The sequence below is a fragment of the Macrobrachium rosenbergii genome, chromosome 37 (genome assembly GCF_040412425.1).
Source record: "Macrobrachium rosenbergii isolate ZJJX-2024 chromosome 37, ASM4041242v1, whole genome shotgun sequence".
Classification (NCBI taxonomy): Eukaryota; Metazoa; Arthropoda; class Malacostraca; order Decapoda; family Palaemonidae; genus Macrobrachium; species Macrobrachium rosenbergii.
Window position 1 is genome coordinate 43423838 of NC_089777.1, and position 25861 is coordinate 43449698.

Consider the following 25861-nt stretch of genomic DNA (forward strand, 5'->3'; position numbering starts at 1 on the left):
GACATTATGTAAAATGAAAAATCACTGATTCCAATAAAACAGAAAATGGTCAAATACTTTTTAGCAGTGTTCTTAAAAAGAATTGTTTTGGACAGTCATCACGAGAAATGACATGTCCTAAAGATGTAAACAAGGGTTGTTTTACACAAATAGTTTCCATGACAGGGCAAAATGAGTAAAACAAATGTAATGTGCTGCATATACTCATGCATCGTTTGATCTCGTTTCATGTGATCCCTAAAATTTTGTCCCCTAAACACAATTTCATCACATATATCTCATGTATCATGCGAGTTGCATTTTCGACAGCGAAGATAAAATTAAGCTAACCTCTTTTCCTCAGTAATCCCATCTTCTTGTTAAATAAATGAAGGTAAAAATAAAAAAAAGTCTTTACTTACTGAACAAATTTCATTTTCATAACCATCTCTTATAATCAACTACGACCTTCCAAAGAACTGACATAAACAACATCGAGTATGACGTAACCAAACAAATCAGGAAATGCTGGTTTGCGTTTTTGAGGGATTTTACTTTAACATAACGTATGTTAGTTTACCTTTGTACAATATACCTGTTTTACATTTAGAGTATGTACAAAAATAAATTATTCTCCTAATTCTTTCACTAGTAGGTTCAATCAGCTGATTCTGAGAATGTAAACACTACGTCAATGCAAATGGCGGATGATCGGTTTTTTCATACACTTTACGATGATAACACAATAATAATACAGTATAAATAGATTTACTAAGTAAATATGTTTCATTACCATTACCTTCATCTTAAATACAGCTGTAATAGCCTATTTATGTAAATGGATACTGTGAGTGTAACACCTAGCCTAACAGTATAACACCTAGCCTAGGTCAATAGTTCACACACATATTTTGCATTTCATGTTTGGTAATGCAATATGGTAACAACTGATAAGGAAGCTGCTGTATAAAAATACATTAACAGTCAAAACCATGATAGACCTGTGTGTAGACAAAGTAGGCCACCTACCTACTGAACTGTGTCATTTACAAGAGAGAAAAAGAAAGTATTACATTTTTTAAGAGAGAGAAAAGAAGGGGCTACAGTTTTTTTCAAAGTGTATTTATGCGGTATATTTTGTTACAAATGTGGGGAAAAAAGGTAGATAATTGCCTTTTTCATAACTTTTTCAGTTTAAAGTGTGATGTTTATTTATAAGCATACTGAGGTACTGACAAGGTTAGGCTGGGAAGGGTATGGAGTTGCCCTTGAACACCCCTAAATTTTTTTATTAACCCTTATCCAAATTCTGTCACTATCCAACAGGCCTTTGGCTCTCCATTAATCCAGATAACAGGATTACTTTATTTGAGAAACCCAAGTGGCCTCGCTACATCAAAAGTACACTGCCTTAGTACTGTCACACAGATACCACCTTACAAAATAGCAGCCTTTAGTTTTAGCTTTGAAGACTATCTCATGGGAGGGATGGTAGTAAGAAAAATGTGCCAATCTGCATAATACTCTGCTACAGAAAAAAATCCATGAACATATGTATACCACTTAAAGTTCAGAAATGTTTTTGTCATGGAAGAAATTAATAGAAGCACAGCACTGTACAAATGTGTTCAGTCAAAATGTGGGTTAATAACCAAAATGAATGCAATGCCAAACTGCTTCTCAAGCACACTGGTAAGACAGCATGACATTTACATTATTTATCAGTGTTATACTGTATGTTTCCTATGATTCTGAACATTCTGTGTTATGATACAATAACAAAATGATACTGGCATAGTACTGTACAAATGAACTTCAGACTAAAGAGTTAATCTACTTTTGATAAATGGAACTGTTATGACAGGTGTTTCAGTGATTTCCCTCGGTGAGTACCCTATGTTAAAACTTGACATTTTTACATGCAGCGACAATCTGTGTAAATTTGTTTTTCTTGTAAATCAAGATTGTTTTATATTATCAAGTAGTGACAGAAAAATATACATACAAATAACATACAATGAACATTCATTCACTTTTTCCTTCTAAAACTAATTTAGTCACAATCTCATGTTCATCCATTTAATTTCAAAGCAATGTTCTGAATTAATATTAGAGCTCAAAACATAAGCTTTCTAATAATAAATAACTTTGCATATTTCTGACAAATTCCAAGTGTCTGACCTTATGATCATGAATACTGTATATATCAGTCTGCTATATTACTAGATTTTCAAAAATTTTACAGTGGGGTGCAAGTGTTAAGTAAGCTTTGTAAACCAGCATCATCTACATATTCCAAGTCTGTCTACCTTCTATAGTTACTCCAGTCTAAACCTTTTCTTACATCCCGACCACTTTTTTATTAAGAAAATTGAGAAAGGTAAACAGCAATTCTCTTATCATAAAAACTACAGTAATTCTATACAAATTTTTTTGTATGTGCATTCATTGGTGCACAGCCCACTGTAGTACTAACATTGCATTGTTTTAATTCAAGTTTTAAAAATACTGTAGTAATACATTGCTCACTGCTCTCCAGTCACTCAATGCCAGTTCTACAACTAATATTAAAAAGATCATGCTTACTCCTTCTTTACTAATTCCATCTGTTCTTCCTTGAATAAAATACACATAATCCTTCCCCCACCTATTTTTCCATTCCCTTGGACCATGGTTCACATACTACTAGGATGTACACTCCCTTATTTTTTTAATTTATTTTCAGCATAGTCAATCTTTCTGACCTGATTCATTGTTCCTACAGTTTGTTTTCCTATTTTCAATTTAACCTTAGTACTTACAAACCAAGATATTCTTAGCATTCCATATCTCCAGGAATGCAGATTATTTCTAAATTTTGCTTATCTATTAATGTGGTAATATACACAGAGGAATTATTGGCTAAATACAGAAAAGGTCATCTGCCAATAATTGAAAGACAAAGAGAAAAAGTACTCTAAGCCTTAACCCTATCACTCTGCCGCATACCTTTTCTAGATTTCTTCCTAAGCAAAGCCACAACATTTAGATCTAGCTTTCACCCAAAGGCACAAGGTGTTCATAACCTAAACTTGGGGCCCATATCCAGGTACTACCAGCTGGGCAAACTGAGCTTGGCAGGGATGGAACTTCCTGAAGATGCAATATTTGCATACACATATCTCACTTACCAATAGTATATACTGTACTCAAATCTTTTACTGTATGTAACTATACAATGTTTTTTTCCATCCGTCCACCCGCCTGTGGTGCTCGCGCATGGAACACTGCGTCCTGGTAAAGGCTTTAAATAGTTACACTATGTGTAAGTTTTAGGTAAATAAAAGGATATCTGGGTGTGCATTTGCAAATGAAAAGTGTTTTAATAATTTACTGTATGCGAATTACATCATTAGTATTTGAAATAGGATATTATTATTATTGTTGAATGTAAGCTGCCTTTTCGGGGTGGCGAATGGAACAGCCAGACGCAGTGGCGGGAAAATTGCTTCTCTCGCTGTTCACTACGGCAAGATGTCAGTTTTATTGGACCACACCTACTCTGCTACTAAGCTAAGTGTTACTTCATTACACGTAAGTATATCAGTATATACTTTTAATTTTTATAAAGTGCGTTTTAGCCAGATACGATATGAAGTAACACATAGCTTAGTAGCAGAGTAGGCGTGGTCCAATAAAGTTGACATCTTGCCATAGTGAACAGCGAGAGCAGCAATTTTCCCGCCACTGCGTCTGGCTTACATCAACAATAATAACAATATCCTATTTCGAATATTAACGGTGTAATTCGCATATAGTAAATTATTAAAACACTTTTTAGTTGCAAATGTACACTCAGATATCCTTTTATTTACCTAAAACTTACACATAGCGTAACTATTTAAAGCCCAGAACGCAGTGTTACCACGCGCGAGCACCACAGGCGGGTAGACAGATGGAAAAAACAGAGTATAGTAGACCTAGCATTTTTTTTTTCTACATGAACTTTCTATTTAAGGTAACTTACCAAGAAATCTCATGTACTTTTGGTTTGTTCCCAAGGTTAACAAAGAATGTATGTTCAATATTATATTTCTGGTACAGCAAATGAAAATCCCCTCAGAAAGATATCTTCATAGCATTAATATTCCAATGATAGCTTTTCCCATAAAGCAGTCAAAGTTGTAAGACATTTGACTTCCCTGCTCCCTTCTTTCTTGTGGACTTTCTGCTGGGATTCTGATTCACTCCAAGTCCTTGTATGGCTCACTGCCAAGATTTTCTGAGCTGCTTTTCCATTGATCAAAATTCTATCCCTCAACATCTATTTTTTTCTCTAATTCTTTGTCGCCCCTCGTCAATCCCCAGAAAATCATTTCAATCTTAGATAGCTCATTCTTTGGAGACATAATTAGAAATGAACAAACTAAAATGCTTTACATAAAACATACTAAAATAACAAAAATTTATATTTTCAAATAAATGAGGAATTTGCTTGGGAATGTGGATGACTGTCTAGTTCATATATTCTCCACCAGGTGTGTTTTGCATGTCTTACCCTTGTCAAAATTCTCCTACAACAGCCTGCTAAGTTGTGGGGAGGTTGGAAGGGGTCTACTTTAATAGGTATCAAAATAATAAATTATACTAAGAAAATCTATCTTATTTGGGATGAATCTTACCTACTGTTAAAGACAGCTGATTTTCACATTACAAATAGAGTGGTGGGTAGTGCAGCTAGACAAAATCCACTCAGCCAATCAGGCAAAAAAGTTCCTTGTATGAAACCTAAATTATTCTTAGCTGATCTGGAATCATTCCTGGATCTTACTGTAGCCACAAGGTGAATTCCTTTTGCGGAGCAGCAAGGCTTTCATATGTGTACAGAGAAAAGCAACCTTCCAGAGAAAACTGCTTCAGTCAGTGTGAATTGAAGCAGCATTAAGAGATCCCTGTACCTGGGTCCAAAATAACCCCAAAACAACACTAAAAAGAAATACCAAGTGATCCAATGATACAGAGGTACACTCCAATACAATTTTTTCAACTTCCAGCTCCCAAACATTAAATAAAAACCTATGATTCAAAAGCAAAGAACCTAAAATATTACTCGTTCTTTTGGTTCAGGAAAACACTACCCACTACTAGCAGACTAGAAGCTTTACAGTTCTAGAATGTAATTTCTATGTACCTATGTAAATGAGTAGCAAACAAGAATTGCACTTCCACTGCACCACATCAGTCACACCCTTAGGTGAGAAATCTCTCGTAAAACTAAATGAAGTAGCAACCACTCTAACAATACTGTACTGTATAAATATTTACCTTCAATAAAGGTAACACATCTGGTTCTAATTTATGCACTGACCTGATCAGATGTTTGAGGTCTTCTAACACCCCAAAATAAATGGTTAATTTTGTCCCTTGTCCCTTACAGGCTTTAACCTATCTGAATATATCTCACTGCCAAAACATTGAAAAAAAATTCCTCTTCATTCCCCCACTAATGAGGTAAAATTTAGAATTATTACTGCTCTTGATTACAGCTTAGCCTTAACATCATTTTTAGTTCTAAATAAAAGCAAAATAACATTGCTTTTGCAAAAGCCTACTTTATGAGAGAATGCTTGAAACTCACTCACTCTTTTAGCTATTGCTAGCACTACTGAAAAGAAGGTCTTCATTATTAAATAATTCAGTGGAACTGATTCCAAAGACTCAAAAGGCTCTACAGATAATTTTAAAATGTCTAAATCCATGAGAAGAGATTGATACTGAACTCTAGGGGGTTTCAGTCTCAAATTGCCTCATCACCATAAGGTCCAGAACACTGGGAAGATTCAATAGCACATGATGCAATAACAAGGAAAGCATAGATCTATATCCTTTAGTAGCAGAACTGCATCTCTTACTATAACTAAGAAAACGAAAAAAACCTTGTGATGTCTACAAAGGTACAGGTGCTGGAAATCTCTCTAGAACGGCACCACTGCCTTTGATGTAAGGCCAGGGTTCTCTCTCTTCTTGATTTAGGGATAGATTCCCAAAATACCTTAGAAAACCCTCTCACTCAGAGGAGACAGTCAAGTGTCTCCAAACAGTTGAATGTTGCATGCAGAGGTTCTGAGTAGATCTTTTCTTAACGGAAGAATTTCACAGATCTACCATTAGAGCTATAAAGTCAAGGAGTCGTTCCTTCTATGACCGTCAAGGCACTACAAGTCATCCTGCAATTCTTCCTGAAACTTCAGAGTTTTCCCTATTACTACAAATTGGACCATCTTGAAGAAATGCATCCACTGCCCAAACCTGAGGGTCCTGGAAGGGGGAACAATAACCTGGTAGTTCCTCATTCAATCTTGTGAATAAGTCCACATTTGGAATGCCCCACAAATTTCACAGAGACTGGCAGACTTGCGGATATAAAGATCACTCCATCGGCAGAATCTGACCTTACCTGTTTAACTGATCTGACAAAATGCATGTCCTTCCCCAGAATTACCTGGGAAGTCAATACTATGTTCCTCGCTTCTACCTATAGAAGCAATCTTTTCGCTATTAGAAACATTGTCTCCAACTTCATGCTGCCCAGGTTCCTGACATTATGTCAAGGTCATATTTTCTTGAAATACTACTATGACCAGGTGTTCACACTGAAGAAGACTCTTTCATATAGCAAAAAGTTCGAAACTGCCTATACACAACAAGTTTTCTTCTGACGACCACATTCCTAACATCTCTATGTTGCCCACACATGCCCCTCCCCCATCATAGATGCATCTGAAAATAAGGTGAGGTTGGAGTTCACTACTCCTAGGGATAATCCTGCTAGAAGAGCTTGACTATCTTTCCACCCTCTAATGTCTCTTGAAGGCTTAATGCAACTGGAATATACTTTCCTTCCTGAACTGAAAGGGAAGCTAAAGGCATAGCCAAAGAATCTCAGGTCTAGCTAAATGAGTGGCAAAGGATAAAGCAAGATACTGGGTAGACTTTCATACTCTCATAAAGGCAAAGGCACTTGAGGAGGAGGACAGGCAAATTTTTGTCCTTGCCTAACTATTTGCTCACCTTCCTTTCTGTATGTGAAACTCGAACATAAAGTCCTTCGACCAATCCATACTATCAAAAATTATGCATGGTCTCCTCACAGGGCCACTGATAGTCATCCTGTGGTAGGCTAAGTTTGGGTTTGTATGATGAAAGATGGTTTGTGTGAATTGATTGTTCCATTTTTTTTGTTGTGATGTTTTTAATTATGTTTATTTTGTGTTTTTGTTATGAATGTCTAATGTAAGTTTTATGTTTTTTCTTTTTTTACTTGCAGTTTGCTTGAGAGTGGTAGGGTAGAGTAGACTCCCCTTCACCTTAATGCCCATAGTGCTTGAATTGAAAGAACCTGGTTGAGAAACAGTGAAGGAAACAAGGCCTTTATTTCCCTTCTGAATGCTTGCCATGCTTTGCAGCAAGTATTATTTACAAATTAGTTGTGTGAACCAGAGGCTGACTTACTCAAGTTTGCAGTTGAAAATGATAATACAAGACACTATAAACTGATTGTTATAGATTTGTTCCAAGGAAACGAAAAAAACATTGAGAGAGGAATCACAGTGTGAATCAGGTTACAGTGAAGTTGTGTACAGAATTCTACTTAAAGAAAAGCATGTTTGATTCTCAAATGATCTTTGTTGGACAATCCCAAGTAGACTTTGAAGATTAACCTTTCAAGCATTGGATGTGTTTCCATTTTGAGGATTAAGAAATAAAATTAGATTAGGTTCTTAAAATTACTGGGCAAAAAAAACTATAAGAAGTTAGGTTAAGGAACTAAGGATAGGTTTTGGTGATCTATAATATTAAGTTAGGCTAAGTTTAAGTATAGGAAGATTGTTTTGGTAAATAGTAAGAGTAAGTAGGAATAAGTGTAATATTAAGGAAATAAATTAGATTAAGGAAAATCAGAGTTTAATTTAGTAACCTCTAAATTTGTTCCCTTCATACTGCCCCAATTGTGTACTATCAAAAGCCCCTACAATCCCTTATGCATACAAGAGGGAAACAACACTGAACCCATCTCAAAGTCATACATCAAATAATACACTATTCCACAATGAAAAAATATGAACTTTAAAACCAAATCGAATGCATTATTTAGAAGATCCTAATCCTAGGACACTACCATACTAAAAAAATCATGATAATGACACCATCATAACTGCCTGATGCCAGTAATCAAATAATACTGTCAGGCATTATGGGGCAGTGTCAAGTACCGATATTTTATTCAAAGATACCCATGCCTCATAAAAGATCTATACTTTTAATTAAAAATTGCCATAATTCAATGCAGACATGATAAAACTTAAATCATACTTTTTTCAAGTAAACGCAAATAAAAAAAATATCTACTTTCGCAGAAAATTTTCATGCTATCAGAACTAAACTGCATCAACAATTAAGATATATATGTATACAGATTAAACAAAACTTAACATCCACAAAACCTACCTTAAAGAACTGGGCAACTACAGACATCTGCACTGATGCTGGTGACTTCCATGCTGGAACTTCCTCCACTGCTTCCCACCTTTTCTCTTCTATAAAACTCATGAACTCGTCTTTGTCACGAGAACCACGGTACTGACGGAAGACCCCATCTTTAACACTGCAGAGTGGGATGTGGCATTAAATTCCTAGTATTCAAGGTGTTTCAACCCAACAGTTTGTTAATCTAGTATCATTCACTTTGTTAGTCACAGCAGGCAATGAACTCTTAATGTGCTAAACTTGACGAGAAAAAACTTGTACATAAAGCAATCTTACAGAAAAAATACACAGTATTGTATAACATTTTCTATACCGTACAGTATTCTGAAGACTGTAGCATGTTCAAGTTACTGAGGCACTCGCTAATCTCTAATATCAATATTATATCAGTTAAAAATTCTGTGAGTTCAAATAGACATGCCATGATTTACCTGGGATCTGACCATCAACCATGAATCAGAGAGGAAGGATTGTTGGCAACTCTTATTTCTAAATTTCCTACCAGTATTACAGAAATTAATCAATCATACCATGTCATTTGTAAAAGGCTTAACAAATTAATTTATCTTTTAAGCATATAATCCCTTACCTTGTCATCACATTACAATCTACACAGTGTTTAATTTGCTCACAATCTTTTTTTAAGTTTTGCCAGACAAAGTGCATACTCCAGAAACGTTTCACAGAGAAAGGAAAATGTTCATACAAATAGAGTACAACACAGGTAAAACAGGACATTCATGAAGAGGAACTTACTGGTATATGGTGGGTAATGCTATCACCATAAACCTTCCAGACAGTCCTGGAGACGACGTCACATCAACCTGACCTACAGAGATTCCAAGGTCATCACTCCACGATGCAAAATCTTCCCAAATAGGCTTAAGTGTTTTACAAGCTGGACACCAAGGTGCAAAGCTGAAAAACAATATGCACTCTTAAGAAAGTTTTGGTACCCAAAAATAAAAATAAAAAAATTAACCATTTTTAAATGCTCTACATATCAAACCATGACTGATGAACATCTTTTAACTTGTCTTTCTCAAACTGACAGAATACTGGGAAAAAATGTCCACGCACCAGGCTAGCCTACAGTATACTAGTAACTTAATCCAAATAGGATACTCTGTAACATTAAATGAGATGTAACATTAAATGCGGTTTGGAAGGTCAAGGTAAAAAAAAATAAGTTAAAAGACATTCATACATTACACTTTTACAAGAAAAAACTACTGAAAAAGACAGCATACCATTTCTATTCAATTATTGTCATTTTGCAAGTAAAATGTCACTTCTCTTATAGATAACTCTTGTGAACCACCAATTAGGCCTGAACATTCTGAAAATTACTATCTACAACAATCTACTGTGCACAAACATGAGTGGATGAAGTGCAATTTTAGGGCCTACTTCATGTTAGCATAGTGAATTTGACCAGGCAGTATTTATAGCACATACAAATCTAAAAATCTAAAAAAAACTGTAACTACACAACAGAGAATATGTGCACAATGTTACTGATCATATTACATCAATATGTGGCCAACTGTTGTCACACCAAATTCACTATCAATGGCGGACTGGCCAGGATGCCAGCTTGTCCAATGGCAAGTGGGCCCCTTAAGACCATAGAAAATTTCATTACCGAACAAATTCCTTTCTAAATGTAAGATATATACATACATATATATATATATATAATATAATATACATACACAAACAGACACACACACACACACACACATATATATATATATATATATATATATATATATATATATATATATATATATATATATATATATATATATATATATATATATATATATATATATATATATATATATATATATATATATATATATATATATATATATATATATATATATATATATATATATATATATATATATATATATATTATATATATATATATATATATGAAGGAAGTGCTCCATATATATTGGTTGCAACGTTCAAATAGTGTTTTATGGGCGCCCAAATAGTGTTTTATGGTAAATCTATAAAAGATAAAATCCAATAATGAAACGGAAACACTGGATTTTATCTTTATTTATATATTCATCACGTTCCATATTTTCGTGATTCAGTTTATATATATATATATATATATATATATATATATATATATATATATATATATATATATATATATATATATACCCTACTTACAATGGGGTTAGTTCCAAAAAAACCATCGCTTGTTGAAAAAATCGTATCTCGAATATGGCCTAGCCTACACTAGAGTAATCAGTACCATCTATACATATATGGTAGCCTAGCCTACACTGCACAGTATACTCTATACAGATACGGAATAGTAATTATTAGTGTCAGCTAATTCTGCAGGTTCAATGCAGATTGACTTATGATAATTAAGTATAAAGAGAAATTGAATAACAAACAAGGCTTAGCCTACACTTTGGTATATCATATACGGTAGCCTAGCCTACATTATACTGTACTCTATTTTCACATATTAACACTGTATTATACAAACATCAAAATAATAAATGTGCGTTTTTTCCATGGATCTTTTAAAAACTTATGCTTTACTACAATGTATCCAATTGTATATATTCTCATATTGCTTTTGCATTATAAATTGCAATCATAGCGATCAAATGTTTTGGTTTGGGAATCAATCACGCGGTGTTTATTTCGCCACATTTAACACAGTTCAGAGCGCTTTTCTTGCTTCTAGTTAGCGTAAATGAATCTCTGGATATTTTATTTACGTGGGACAAGGATATTTTTCGTCATACAAAGTATTTTTAAGTCTAAATATAACTTAAATATGTCTCATTGTGAAATCAATTTAGCTATTTTTTCGTTAATAGATGACGTCAGTGGCATGTTTGTTTTGTGTAAAAAAAAAATCAAGATTCCGTACGCGATTTTCTCTGGATTTCATCATCATAATGCGAGCTTTATGTATTTATCTTTTATCAGCATGAAAACAGCAGTAATATGTCTTCTTTCAAGCCCAGTAGTTTTGATTAAAATACTTTCTCTCCAATTTTATTTACAGTCAAGTTTCAACCATGTTGCCAATGCACGATAATTTATAGTCATTAGCAGCCTGAGCACTGTTTTCTCAGCTTCTGCTACAACTTGCAGCTTAAATTCACTGTAGCAGTATATTTCCTTGCCGATCTTTTCTCCAAAGCGGATAAGGGTATAATGTAAAAAAATATCAGTCCTATTGTACTTGACGTCATTTTTAACATAACTACAGTAACTGTTTAACAGTACGATGATTGAAATACAAGCAAAACAGTTGTTATCTGATTCGGTTATTAGCAAAACAGCAGCTTCTCGCTTGGTTGTTTATGGCTGTACGCATTTTCGCAAGAGTATAAGGTTACTAACGATACTTTTATCATTCTCTTATATACTTTTTTAACTAGAAGATGGAATGAAGAGATGGAGGAAAAGAAGTTGGTCTATTGTAAGTTGGTCTCTCTTGCTGCCTGATTGTAGGCTGTTGCCTGTGCCTGCGCAAAATTTAAAAATATTTTCTAAATATTGTTGTATCAGTATTAATTGCTAACCCCATCGCAAACTCGAATTATTGTAAGACGAATTATTGTAATTCGAGAACTACCTGTACAGGGAGTCCCCAGTTAACGGCGGGCTCAGTTAACGGCGATCCAGTTTTATGGCGCTTGTCTAGCAATGAAAATCACTGATTTCCGCTTATCGCCACCAATAATTGGGTATTGGCGCTGATACATACCTAACATAAGCACTGATAACCGAAAATCTGTGCTTTTCGGCGCCGATAAGCCCCGAAAATTGCCGATTTTCAGTTATCATCACACCCTCAGGATGGAACCCCGCCAATAACCAGGGAATGCCTATCTATCTATCTATCTAATTTGTTTCACAATTTAGCTACAACTGTGACTGTGAAAGCATCATAATGCGAACGGCTGTATGGACAAGGACAAGAAAAAAAATGACATTTTTATGATAAAATAAAGTTTTATATATATACTTACCAAGTACAGTAATTACATAGCTACTAGCTTTCTACACAGCAGTCTACGAATTCAAATTTTGCAGTGGCACTACTATCGTTCGTGTAGGTGACAAGGTCCCGCCCACTTTCAGGACTGATAAGAACAACTCGGCAAAGAGCTTCAATTTGCTTTAGCCCTGATGTCCATACAAGGGGAGGCTGGAGGACTCCGATTATGTAATTACTTGACAAGTATATATAAAACTTTATTTTATAATAAAAATGACATTTTTATAATAAAATAAAGTTTTATATAAACTTACCCAATAATTACATAGCTATAGTTTCTACTTTACGCGGCAGATCAAAATTCGAAATTCGCGGTAGTGCTCTTTTGTTTTGGGTGTAGGTATGCTGCCCCGCCCACTATCAGGGAAGAATAGGCACAACGTAGCTAAAGAACCCAATTCGTTTACGCTCTGGTAAATATATATAAAACTTTATTTTATTATTAAAATGTCATTTTTATATAAGTAACTTACCAAATAATTACATAGCTGAACCCCACATTAAGTGGAGGTGGGATGAAAGGACATATACTACCCAAAAAACTACTCGATATGGAGGATAATTTGGGATAGCAAATTAGCTTGCATCTTGGAATGCTTGTTGTAACCTTACCTGGTGAGGGAGCAACAGCAGACGGGTACTGCCTCTGGTCATGGCTCCTCTCGACCTATAGCGGCATGGCGGTGGAGCCAAGGGTCGCCTTTATTGAGTGGGTGCTTTGCAACGTAGGATGTTAATCGCAGGTTACCAAAGCTAACAATCCCAAAGGGTCACATAAATAATATGTGGATCTGCCCTTGCCCTGGCCGCAGTACAATAGAACAACATAGACCATATAAAATTAACCTACACCACACGAAATTTTAGCCAAAACCATAAAATAGAGATTGGTGACATTCACGACTCAGTGTCCACCAGACTTCCGAAGAAGTACAACTATCCTTATTCAAGGAGAGTGGATAGAGGAAAAAAGGAAGGCATTCCTCCTGTCCTTCATCCCCCAATACCATGCCAGCTGCGAAGAACAGACCTAAGTACTGCATTTTTCGTACACTGTTTCATGGCAAGCACTGACTTGCACCTCCAAAATGTAGTTTGCAAAATTGAAGAGAGAGACAGGTTACGTTTGAAAGCCAAACACGTTGCCACGGCTCTTATTTCATGAGCCTTTATTGTGCACAAGGGTAATAAATCATCTTGAACTCCCGATGTGCTTCCGAAATCACGTATCTTAAAAAGAATGCTAGTGCATTCTTGGACAAAGGACAGCTGGGGTTTTTAACAGAACATCAAAGATTAGGGGCCAATCCTCTAAGGTTTTTGGTTCTCTCAAGGTATACTCTTAGAGCTCTTACAGGGCAGAGGACTTCTCTTGATCGGATGGGCCTAGTACTGTACTTCTGAGAGGCTCTTGATAGAATAGGAGCGAGGCCAAGGGTTAGCCGGGTCCTCATTTTTGGCCAAAAAATCCAAAATTAGCAAGTATACTGCACTGCCTTGTGAGAAACCTATCTCTTTTATCAGTGGCATGAAGCTCGCTGGCTCTCTTGGCTGTAGCCAGTGCCACCAAAAATAATGTCTTCTTCGTAAGATTCTGAAGTGACAACGACTCCAAAGGTTCAAACGGTGGTCCTGAAAGCCAGTTGAGGACCACATCCAAGTTCCAAGTGACTCCTGAGGGTTTAACTTGCTTACTAGTATTCAAATGTTTGATTAAATCACTGTCTTAGTTTGAAGACAGGTCTTGTCCTCTATGTTTGAATACTGAACTCAACATCGCTCTGTAACCCTTGATGGTAGATGTTGGGAGTCCTTTCGATGTTCTAAGATAAAGAAAATCTACGATTTGGGCTACAGATGTTTGAGAAGAGGAAATATTTCGCTCTCGGCACCACTTCCTAAAAACTGCCCACTTGAATTGGTAGACTGCAGAGGAAGACTGTCGTCTGCACTTGGCAATAGCCTTTGCAACCTTCCTTGAAAATCCTTTCACTCTGACAAGCTCCCTGACAGTCTGAAGCCTGTCAGAGCGAGAGTGGATAACCCTTGATGGTATCGGAGGAAGTGCGGCTGTCTGAGAAGACCTCCTCTGAGGAAGTAGCCTTGGGAAGTCTGTCAAAAGGCTCAACAGATCAGGGAACCACTCATTGTGTGGCCAAAAGGGAGCGACTAGGGTCATTGACACGTTGTTGTGTGAATTGAACTTCAACACTTCCCTCACCATGCTGAAGGAAGGAAAGGCATAAAGGTCAAGGTTCGACCAGTCCTGCAACATGGCATCTGTTGCCCATGCTTGTGGGTCCTGAGCTGGGGAGCAATACAAAGGAAGTCGATTGTTCCTTGATGTCACAAACAGGTCTATCCACGGCTTTCCCCACAGCTTCCACAGGTGGGTGCACACCTGTGGACTGAATGTCCATTCCGTCAGTAGGACCTGTTTGCCACGACTCAATTCGTCCGCAAGGACGTTCATCTTGCCCTGAATGAAGCGAGTCACTAATTGGGCCTTTGTTGTTCCTTGCCCAAAGGAGAAAATTCTTTGTCGCTTTGCAGAGCTTAAAAGAATGGGTCCCTCCTTGATTCTTGATATAAGCTAGGGCAGTCATGCTGTCCGAATGAACCACTACTGTCTTGTGGAAGGTTAGCGTTGCAAAGTGTTGAAGTGCCAGATGAATCACTTTCAGTTCCTTTACATTGATGTGGTTTCTTTCGGAAGGAGACCATGTTCCTAACACCTCCATGTTGTTGAGAAGGGCTCCCCAACCCAGATCCGAAGCGTCTGAGTATAATGTTAGGTTGGGGTTCGTTGGAGCCAGAGACCTTCCTGTTGAGAATCTGTCTTCCACTAGCCACCACCTGAGGTCCTCTTTTATTTGGGGAGTGATGCTGAAAATAAATGAGTCCGGGAACGACTTCCTTTTCCAATTGGCCTTGAGGTAAAATTGCAGTGCTCATGTATGTAGCCTGTCTAATGGAACAAACTTCTCTATGGAAGAGAGAGTTCCAAGAAGACTCATCCATGCGTTGGCTGAGCAGGAGTGGCGAGTTACGAAGTCCTGGACTTTCTTGCAGCAAGACAGTATCCTTTGTTGGGATGGAAAAGCCCAAAAACTCTGAGAGTCTATCACTATCCCCAAATATAGAACAAACTGAGTTGGGACTAACTGTGATTTCTTGAAGTTTATTAAAAGGCCTAATTCTTGGGCGAGACGAAGAGTTTTCTAGAGTTCCTCCATGCACTGAGATCTCGAGGGGGAGCATAGGAGCTAATCGTCAAGGTACAGAAAGAGGTTTGTCCCCATAAGATGTGGCCATTTTACTAGGGGAGTGAGTACCAGGGTAAAAACTTGAGGGGCTATGGAGAGTCCGAAGCAGAGTGCCCGAAACTGGAAGATTCTGTCCTGGAACATGAATCTCAGATATTTCCTGGAGTCCAGGTGAATTGGAATGTGGAAGTAAGCATCTTGCATGTCGATCGTAACCATCCAGTCTCCCTGATGGATGGCTGACAAAACCGACTGATTCGTCTCCATTTTGAATTTCGTTGTTTGAACGATGCGGTTCAGGGCACTGATGTCTAGGACAGGTCTCCATCCTCCCGATGACTTGGGAACCACGAAGAGGCGGTTGTAAAATCCCCTTGTGTTTACATCCTCAACTACTTCCACGGCTTTCTTCTCTAGAAGGGCTGACACTTCACGAGATAGGGCTGACAACCTCTCTGAGTCTACTGAGTAGGCTGCTAAGCTGATGGGAGAGGTTACTAAGGGAGGTTTCTCCCTGAAGGGGATCACATAGCCTTCTCTCAATATTTTCAGTACCCACGGCTCCACATTTTTCTTCTCCCATACTGTCCAGAAATGGGAAAGTCTTGCTCCCACTGGAACATGGAGGACGGACGTCTCATTTTCTAAGAGTTGATTTGTTAATGGGTTTCCTAGATGGCCTGGAGGTGCAGAGGTTGGCTATAGGTCAGGACTGGAAATGGCCTCTAGAACCTCAAAAGGGTTGTTGCTGCCGGGGCGACGACATTCTAGGAGTTGTGCTTCAAGTGGCTCTTGCAGGGAACTTAGTTGTTTTGGTAGATTGAGCGAGGAGGTCTCGAGTCGACTTCTCCTGTAGATCTACTGAAATCTGTTCCAGTGTGTCCTGTGGGAACAGACTATTCTTGTCCAGGGGTGCAAAAAGAAGCGAAGAACGTTCCGATGGGGTGACTCCTTTTGCCGTGTACGAGCACCACAAATCTCGTTTCTTGAGGACTCCTGTTGTGAAGATGGTTGCTAGTTCTAGTGCTCCATCTCTTACGGCTCTATCCAAGCACCCCAGTACTCCCAGCCAGTCCGAAGCAAAGTTCTCTTGAAGGGACGTACAGTCTTCTATCTTCTTGGCTAGGGCTCCCACCGTCCAATCTAGAAAATTAAAGATCTCGAAGACTTTGAATATATCTTTAAGAAGATGGTCTAACTCCGAGATTGTGAAGGGAATTCTGGCCGAAGAGAAAGCAGAGCGACGAGAAGCATCTACGATACTGGAGAAGTCCCCTTGAGAGGAGACAAACTCCCAAGGACGGAGCTTCTCCATTTGCATAAGACAGATACTTCTGCCTTATCAAACGAGAGGGAGGTGCACAGAAAACCGCCTTCCTGACTTTCCTCTTCTCTGCTAGCCAGGCATCCATGCAGCCGAAAGCTTTCTTCGACGACGAAGACAACACCATACGCGGCAGTCTGGCGGTACCTGGTGGCTGTCGCATCAAGTAGGCCAAACCCGGCGATAATGGGACAACTGGAGAGAAGAACGACAGGTAGCAGACCAGGAAAAACCTGAGTAGTGCAGAGTAATGAGAGGTAGGTTGCTTCTCTTCTGCAGGTTCCTCGACGGACAAAACGGGGATCCTGGGGGTTCCACGGTGTCTTGCACTACTGGAGTTGGCTTCTCAAGAAGGCTCAACACTTTATCAAGCCGGAGTTGAAGTAGCGCCAATGAGGGGTCTTGAGAAACAGACGGAAATTCTCTTGCGGCATCCGAAACTGGAAATTCTCCTTGCGGGGTCACGAAGAAATTAGAAGTGGGGTGGAATACGAGAGAGGCGCCCCCAGTGACTGGACGCACAGACGATGGGCGCCCATCCGCTGTTGAAGCAGACACTGACTCCTTGGAAGTGACTGCATTGTCCGCAGACATGTGGCGCGCCAAGGATGGGCGCTCAGCCATCTGACGTTCCTGCTCCAAGCAGTCAAACACGGGCTCTTCTAACTCGGAATCTGGGTGCTCATGAACAGGCAAGGCGAGAGCCGCGAGCTCATGCGATGGGCGCTCGGACAATGATGGGCACTCTAAAGACGAAAGCTCGGATGCCGAACAATCTATGAGTTGGCACCTGCGCACACCACTAACGTACCCTGGGCGCTCGTATTCTTGACACCCATGAGCTGGACTGGCACACACTCGTTTGGAGACGGGACGCACTTTTGCACCTGAAAGGGAGCGAGAATCTCTTGTTGGCGAATCCCAAAAACTACAAGAAAGGAGAAGGCTACGTTCTCTCTCTACTGCTCGCTTACGAGACGGGGACGAATCTGAATCCATTGAAGCGCCCGGCCTTTTCAGTGGCCTAGATACATGGGCAAAATAGTCACTGCATTTCTTAGATGCGGGAGAATCTGAATCACTTTAAGAAAGGGTATGGGTATCCATTCAAACACCTTTCCAACGGCGTTCTTCTGCAGCCTGGGATTGGTGGACAACAGGCTCGGATGAGGCGACGACTGCTCGTGGGCAAACCCTGCTGACCTCCCTTGGACTGCCAGTTTGCTTCCTCCCATGTTTGCAAGGGGAGTTTAACAGGGACCTTGGCCTAGAACAGTGATTCTCAAACTGGGTGCCGTGGCACCTTGGGGTGCCACAGACAGTGCCTAGGGGTGCCGTAAGATTGTCATGAGTTTTGTCTTGGCTAGATCATCTCAGTGAACATTTGCAAAAAAAAAAAAAAAAAGGTTTGCGGAAGTCTTCATATAATTATTATCAGTGTGTCTACTCTAATACGTTCACACACACACGTCTATATGTATGTGTGTGTGTAGTATGGAAAATAATTTTATTCATTAAATAAGAAGTTAATTCATGCGATATGGTGGGATGGTGAAGAAGGGGTGCCACAGTAATGATTACATTAGTTAGGGTGCCATCACTCAAAAAAGATTTGAAAACCACTGGTCTAGAAGCATCGGTGGGACGAACACCTCCACGAATGATAGCAGCGCCACCGCGAAATTTGAATTCTTAGACTGCCGTATAGAAAGCTAGTAGCTATGTAATTACTTGGTAAGTCACTCATTTAAAATGGAATGATTAAAGCTAATTGGTGAGACTAGATGGTCAAAGAAATCAAATGCAGTAACAACTATACTTGGATGCTTTGATGATGCTTCTGTGATTACTTGTGTAGATTTATTGGCATGCTTAACAATGATTCAAGAATCAAACGAGTTTGATGCAAAAACAAAGTATGAATCAAGTGTTTTGCTTCAAGGTCTTCAAAAGTTTGAAACCATATTGACTGTATTTACTTATTTGTATATATTTGAAACTGCAGCCACATTATCAAAATACCTACAGACATGTGAATTAGATATGTTTACTGCATGGAGTTTGGTATATACAGCTACAACGAAGTTGAAGGAACAGACAAGAACATTTGATAACGTCCACATCAAGGCTTTAGAATTTGTAATTATATGTAAAGAGGAGATTGTGCATATGAATCTGAATGAACATAAAGCATTTCAAATGGATGCTTTGGAAGATTCATTGACAGTTAAGAGAGTGAAAAAGATAAAATGGCAGATGAACTTGCTAGTGATGAAGGAAGCTCCCCAGATCCCCTAGTTGATTTTAGATGGAATGTTTAATTTGATCATGGATCATATTGTTCAGTCACTGGAACCACACTTTGCACAACACAAACAGTTGTATAAAGATTTATCTTGCCTGTGCTCTAATGTTGTATAACAATTTATATTGACTGGAGTCTACGAAGTTAAAACAATTGATGAGAAAGGTCTTGAAGATAAAGTATTGATAGTAGTTATCAAGTTGTTCCCACAAATCATCAAAGATCAAGTGAAATTAGAACTTTTCTTTGGCTTCAACTTTGTTTTAAAGTCATTACTTAATGATGGTGAAAATGTGGGCAGCAGTTGCACCAACTGTAAAATGTGCACTACCCACCCATCTTGTATACTGAAAATTCTAGCTTCCAACAGACCTCATAACAAGGCATATCGTAACCTTTATGAACTATATATATAATAATAATTTGCAAACTATCTGTTACCCAAGTATATACAGTGCGAGATAGCATTTTCAAAACTGAAGATTATAAAGACAAGGTTAAGAAATTCGATGTCTGAGGAAAACTTGGAATCTTACATGTTACTATCCATTGAAAAGGAAATGTTAGATGGACTGGACACTGAGGTAATTATTAACAGATTTGCACAATCCTCCAGTGAACTTAAGCAATTGCTCCTAATACAGTGAGATGCATGTAACAGGTCTTTGTAGTTTTTAGCTGTCTATATACAAATTGTGCAGTACAAGTATGCTTAGATATATCCAAACATTTCAAAATTCTAAATAAATTGGTATATGCATGTTATACTTCTGCACTGAAATTATATCTTTATTTTGTGTTTCAAAAGGGTCTCATGAAAAAGTATGAAAGGAAGTAATCAAAACCACATAAATATAGTCTTTTGATGGGATAGACCAAATAAAGGGGATGTGGTTAAATTTGACATATGTATGATTAATGTTAAATGCTATATATGTTTAAATTATTTGAAAAAACTTCTTTGTTGGTAGAAAACTTAAAAAGAATGCAGGCTATATGTATCTTCTTGATATTTCATTGAAGATATTTAATTTTCTTTACAGGTTTATATACTGGATTACATTTTTAGTTTGCAAACAGTTCAAAATAACACTACTCTGCATGTCAAACTTTTGATTGGAAATTCAACTAAACAATTATGTATCTACATTTGGTATTACTTTACACTATCAATCATATGTCTAGGTGATTTACACTTATTAGTGAAAAAAATCAAAGTTCCAATAATTTGTCTTCTGTATTTCATCTTATGCATTTTCAAATATTTTATGTATTTTCACATGAACTCTATTATAGTATTGTGGCCGAGGGTTGGAGTGGGCTCTCCCTTTTGTCACTTGGCAACCACAATTTTTAGACCCAGTCCACCACTGTTCACTATCATCAACACTTTTATCACAGGTTTTACCTCGAAGGGCTTAGACAATTTGCCCCATTAAATAATACCTGGTCTTCTCTCATAAGGAATACCAGCTGCAGTGTGCCTTGCTTAGCAATGGCACACTGGATGATACCAAAGGTACTTTGCAGCGTCCCTTGGGTCATTAGCTGCACATCTTTCTCTCTCATACCTTTCCTCACTACAGTAAACCCCCAGGATTCACGGTCTCACAATTCGCAGACTCACGTATTCGCAGATTTCTCTTAGGAACGTATCTACCCATTACTCATGGAAAATTCACCCATTAGTAGTATTTTCCACTGAGAAATATTCACTAATTACTTTATTTTCATATCATTTTCATGACTAAATGCACTTTTTGTGATAAAATTTAAAATACTCATGTATAAGCAATTTTAGAGTTTTGTGTTTAAACTATCAAAATAGGCAGTTCTAAGTGTTTTTTGAGAGGTTTTAAGTATTTGCGGATTTTAGGTATGGGGGGGGGTTGCGGTGCACATCCCCCACGAATACGGGGGGTTTACTGTACATCTTGCCCCAGTTCACGTTTCCTTCAAGTACAAGTCCTTCTTATGAACCCTATTAGAGGCTAGAAATGTTAAGATGTGGTTTTTTTTTTTTTGCCATTTAATGATACATCTGCCTGCATCTGCAAATGGTCCAAGCCACTGGTACTGTGCATCGTATGTATCATTCACCCAACCAACTGCTCTCAATAACATGACTAACCCTACGTCTACTTAATATATTTTCTAAAAATATGGTGGATGTGTATGACATGTACTTGTGAACAAGACAAATGGGGAAACAACTTCAAACCAGTCAACATATCAAAGTTTTTTGTACCAATGAAAAAACAAAAGAACAGTAACTAATGACTTCCAAGGAAGCAATTTTAAATAAAAGTAAGAGTACCTTACTACAGTACCCTTGGGAAGTGTAAGGGATAAGGATGTAACATTCTGACATGAAACCAAAATATAGGTTACTTTGATTCACTGATTGAAGCATTTATCAAGAATTACTCAAAATCCTAACAGTCTAGATTACAATATTCTGCTATTCTTTTAACACACGTATTAAATATGAAATGAAAGCCTAAATATGAAATACTATTCTAGATATATCCCTGAGGTTAAAGAAGTGGAGCATGTGCATTTAACGACAGTAAGACAGTAAGGCATGCACTTACCAAATTAAATAACAGAGGCTTATCCTAACTTTGCCAGATAGCCTACAGTACTTCACAAACCACAAACCACCTTTTACTTTTTTTTTTACATGTTCAGTCTTGTGTAGGCTACATGGAAACCTTTCAATATTTTAACTCTAGAGCCACGATCAAAAAGACTAACCTGGACTAGTGACATTGAGTGAAACAATATGCCACAGGCCCATTACAGACAGATGTTGTATGTGCCATGTAGCCTATGGACGCAGCCCAGCTAATGACCAGGCCAGATCTGGCTGCGATGCAAACATGTAATGCTATCAGTCTAAACTATACTACAATTAAGTTATGCTAGATCTAGTTGTAGATGACACTTCCTTGACCCTGTTTATTTCACTTCCTCTTAAATCGTGGCCTTGCCTACATTGTATTATCAAGAGTCAGCAACATATGGCAGCCTCAATACCCTAAGCATCTTCGTCCATTTCGTGGCCTAGGCCAAGTGATAATGCTAAGCCTATCACATCTAAAATTTGACTTTCACTGGTTGTTATAGCCTACACGGCAAACCAAATCTGTTTGACAGGAAAGTTCCCCCAAAACAGAGATCTTTCATATTCACGATTGATCCCAGATCCCCTTTACCTGCTGAGAACAACCAAATTTGCTGAACAGCAGCACTTATAGGCAGTAAATGTGCCTCGCTGTCAAACTTCTCAGTTCCAGAGGTCCTTTATTCCTCACACCGTTGGACTGCAGAACACTTTTCCTGAGGATGTTGTGCAGTTAGAACTTCAGAAGTTCGGTGTATCTAAGCAACAGCTCCACACGGACTATTACCTCGGAAATTGATTTTTCCTATACTTTTAGTGTTGGTGATGAAGGAGGTGGTGCTGTTTATTGTCAGTCAATTATTATTAACCTCATATCTACCCAACATGGTTGGGGACCCTTTGGGAACGTGGGGTTTTGGGTGGGGAAAAACACTGGGAGAAAGACCGGACTGCCACGTTATTGTTGTGGAATGGTTCCGTGCATTCGCAAGTCATTAGGGAGCCCTACATTTAAGAAGGGATTGGCTATGGAAACCTATTATAAAAGGAACTACTCTAGGTCAATGTCCAGAACAACAATACGGCGAGATATAAGAAAATAGGTCACACTATAATTTTCACAATATAAAATAATAAAACTTTGTCTCTGAACACTTTTTGAGGAGATTCACCATATCCGAGATATTAATGATTATCTAATCGGCATCCTCGAAAATTTTCTATGTCGTTTGTTTACATCCAGTAGGGAGTTGGTTCTGAAAATGAGGTTTTTTAATGTTTCTCAGAAAATGTAATTCTCAGAAAAACTAGTTCCCCATCGAATGATTTTCGGTTTTTGACTTATAAGGTTAGATAATACCTGTCCCCCAACCCCCTCCATAGCTAATATGGCAAAATTGTGGGTGTTTCCTCATCATAAGAAGTGGTCTAAAATGCTTTAAATATGAAAAATATTACATTTTACTTTTAATTTTGGTACTTTATGCATCCGGAGTTCTTCTGGACTTTCACCCTACTCTAAACTAACCTAAACTAGCAGGCTGTGTTAGACAGGGGGTGGAGCCCACTGAACCCCCCACTGAAGGAAACTCCACTTTTTACCAAAAGCTCCCCTATAACACTGCAACAGCATTCCAGGATGCCCCGCATACAACTTCTCGGGTTAATTACAGTTGACGGACAAAAAATAATGGTAAAATCTTGATAAGGAACCAAAATACTACTGGACAAAAGTAACACCACATGCAGAGCTATTGCTTAGTTTTACCTGAAGTTCAAGCGAAGACGCAATGCATGACTACCCTAATGCTATTTTCCTTGCATTTATTACATTTTTATCTATTTGTTAATTTATTTTTTTCATTTTTAATAATGGGATCTCCTTTTTCTGTATTTAGCTTTACCTACTCAACTTCTTCCAAGTGAACACCAAATTCTTTGGAAGCTTAAATTTCGAGTCAATGGCCCTGTGGGCTTATTCCATATGAAAAGGGCTCATCTTCTGAATAATAACATTAACAAATCGCCTAAGGTGGTGAGGACGAGCTTCAACAAAATCTCGACCATAGGCTAACCTTTCTCGCTTAGGGCAGGGCCTAACAATTACGAAGGAAGAATCGATTCGGGGCTGCCCGCCCAGCGATGTGCTGGTAATGCAAAAGGTCAACCACACGGAAAATGACACTCACACAAACAGACAGGCAGGCAGACAGACAGACAGACACAGACACACACGAGACAGGACAAACGGAAGCAGGTCTTTCTCCCCCCCGCCCTAGACAGACCAGATCGGCAGCGGTGCACAAATGGCGATATGTAGGCAACTTACAACTTCACCATCCATTCTCCCTCCAGCATCTGGTACCAGTTGTCTTCATTGAGTTCTATGACGGCCGCCTTGCCCGAAATCTGGTAAATACATTGCAAAAGAACTAAAAAGAAGAGGACTGCACTTCTTCGCCTGTCAACCGCCATCTTCGGTGGTGACGTCTATCCCAAACAACGACGTCGAGGCCTCTGATTGGTCGAAGCCGTCACGGCTGTGCCACGCGGGAGGTTCGAATGGCGTCCCTGCCTTCGGTCCTTCACGAAACCCTAGTCACATCGATGAGGTATCTCTTCTGGGCCCTCTCGGAGCTCATGTCATCTCAGCAGCTGTTACGACAGTGGCACGCGATACTTAGTCATGCAAAGCCTCTCCAATGCATCGTGGTTCCGTTTCTCAGCGTAAATGAGTCACTGCTACTATGTGTTCTGACCACACCCGAGAAAATTAGGTAGGCCTCTTGCTGTTAAATCGATATTTCGATACTTCCACTACTTAGTTTTACAATAAATTGGCTCAGTTGAATAATTCTGAGTGTTTATAGAACAATTCAATAACAAGAATAACACAGAAGCCAAAATGAAAGGTTTTTAGATACTGGAAGCAAAACAAAAATGTTTAAGGTTTTGGTGACTATGCATTGAACCCTGCCCTGAATGCTGACAAATGATTTAGCAACGTATAAACATTATCAAAATCATTTTCACAATCGCACTAAACTAAAGATAACTGAATGACGACAAGGTAACCTAAATGAAGTGTTTCTTGCAACCACACAAACACTTGAGGCTACTGTGACTATTTTTATGGCACTGACGTAACTTTTGAACAACTTCACCTCGCAGCGCAACTCTTCCCAGCCAACCATCTGATGTTTGTTTTTCCTATAATTGATTTTCTTTGGCCAAGAGAACATTTGTGTACGTGCTTGCAGCCATCAATGGTGCTCAGTTATAATTAGCGATGAATAAATACTGAATTCTTTCAAGTTGTTTTAGTAAACAACATGATGGTGATTGTGATGTAATATGCACATTCTCCCAATACAAAATAAATTGTTGTATTTAATAGCATAATATTCTGAAGGGTTATATTTCAAACAAAAATTCAAACACTAAACGACCCACCAATGGAGTTGGTGTGAAACAAAGTAGATAAGCACTAACGAAGAGACCAGGTTAAGTGTGCTTAAGCGCTTTTGTGTGGCAGGGGGCACGTGCCATCGTTTTTATTTGTTTGCTCAGCAGAGACTGTTTTTGTCAGCAGTCTGGAGTAGGCTACATAATATTGCGTTCTTGGACAATCTGCGACGTTACGCTTACGTTAATGGGTATATTTTAATATCTTGAGTGTTCAATGAATATCGGCAGAGAATCTGGTTTATAGAATCTATAACATGTTAATGCAGACAGCGTTAAAAAAGAATGAACGTTATAGCACCTGCGTAGATAGGAT

At 38.3% G+C, this 25861-nt stretch overlaps 1 protein-coding gene across 1 annotated transcript in view; it reads right to left on the reverse strand.

Moving 5' to 3' along the window:
- LOC136825533 (thioredoxin-related transmembrane protein 1-like) overlaps positions 1 to 25217 on the reverse strand; it is an 80690-nt gene extending 55473 nt beyond the window's left edge. The window contains exons 1-3 of the mRNA XM_067082106.1: positions 24410 to 25217; positions 9262 to 9423; positions 8467 to 8623 (exon numbers count right to left, since the gene is read on the reverse strand). Of these exons, the coding sequence (XP_066938207.1) occupies positions 8467 to 8623; positions 9262 to 9423; positions 24410 to 24555 (465 nt within the window). The 5' untranslated portion in view covers positions 24556 to 25217. The remainder of the gene's footprint in view (positions 1 to 8466; positions 8624 to 9261; positions 9424 to 24409) is intronic.
- Positions 25218 to 25861: the final 644 nt, after the last annotated feature.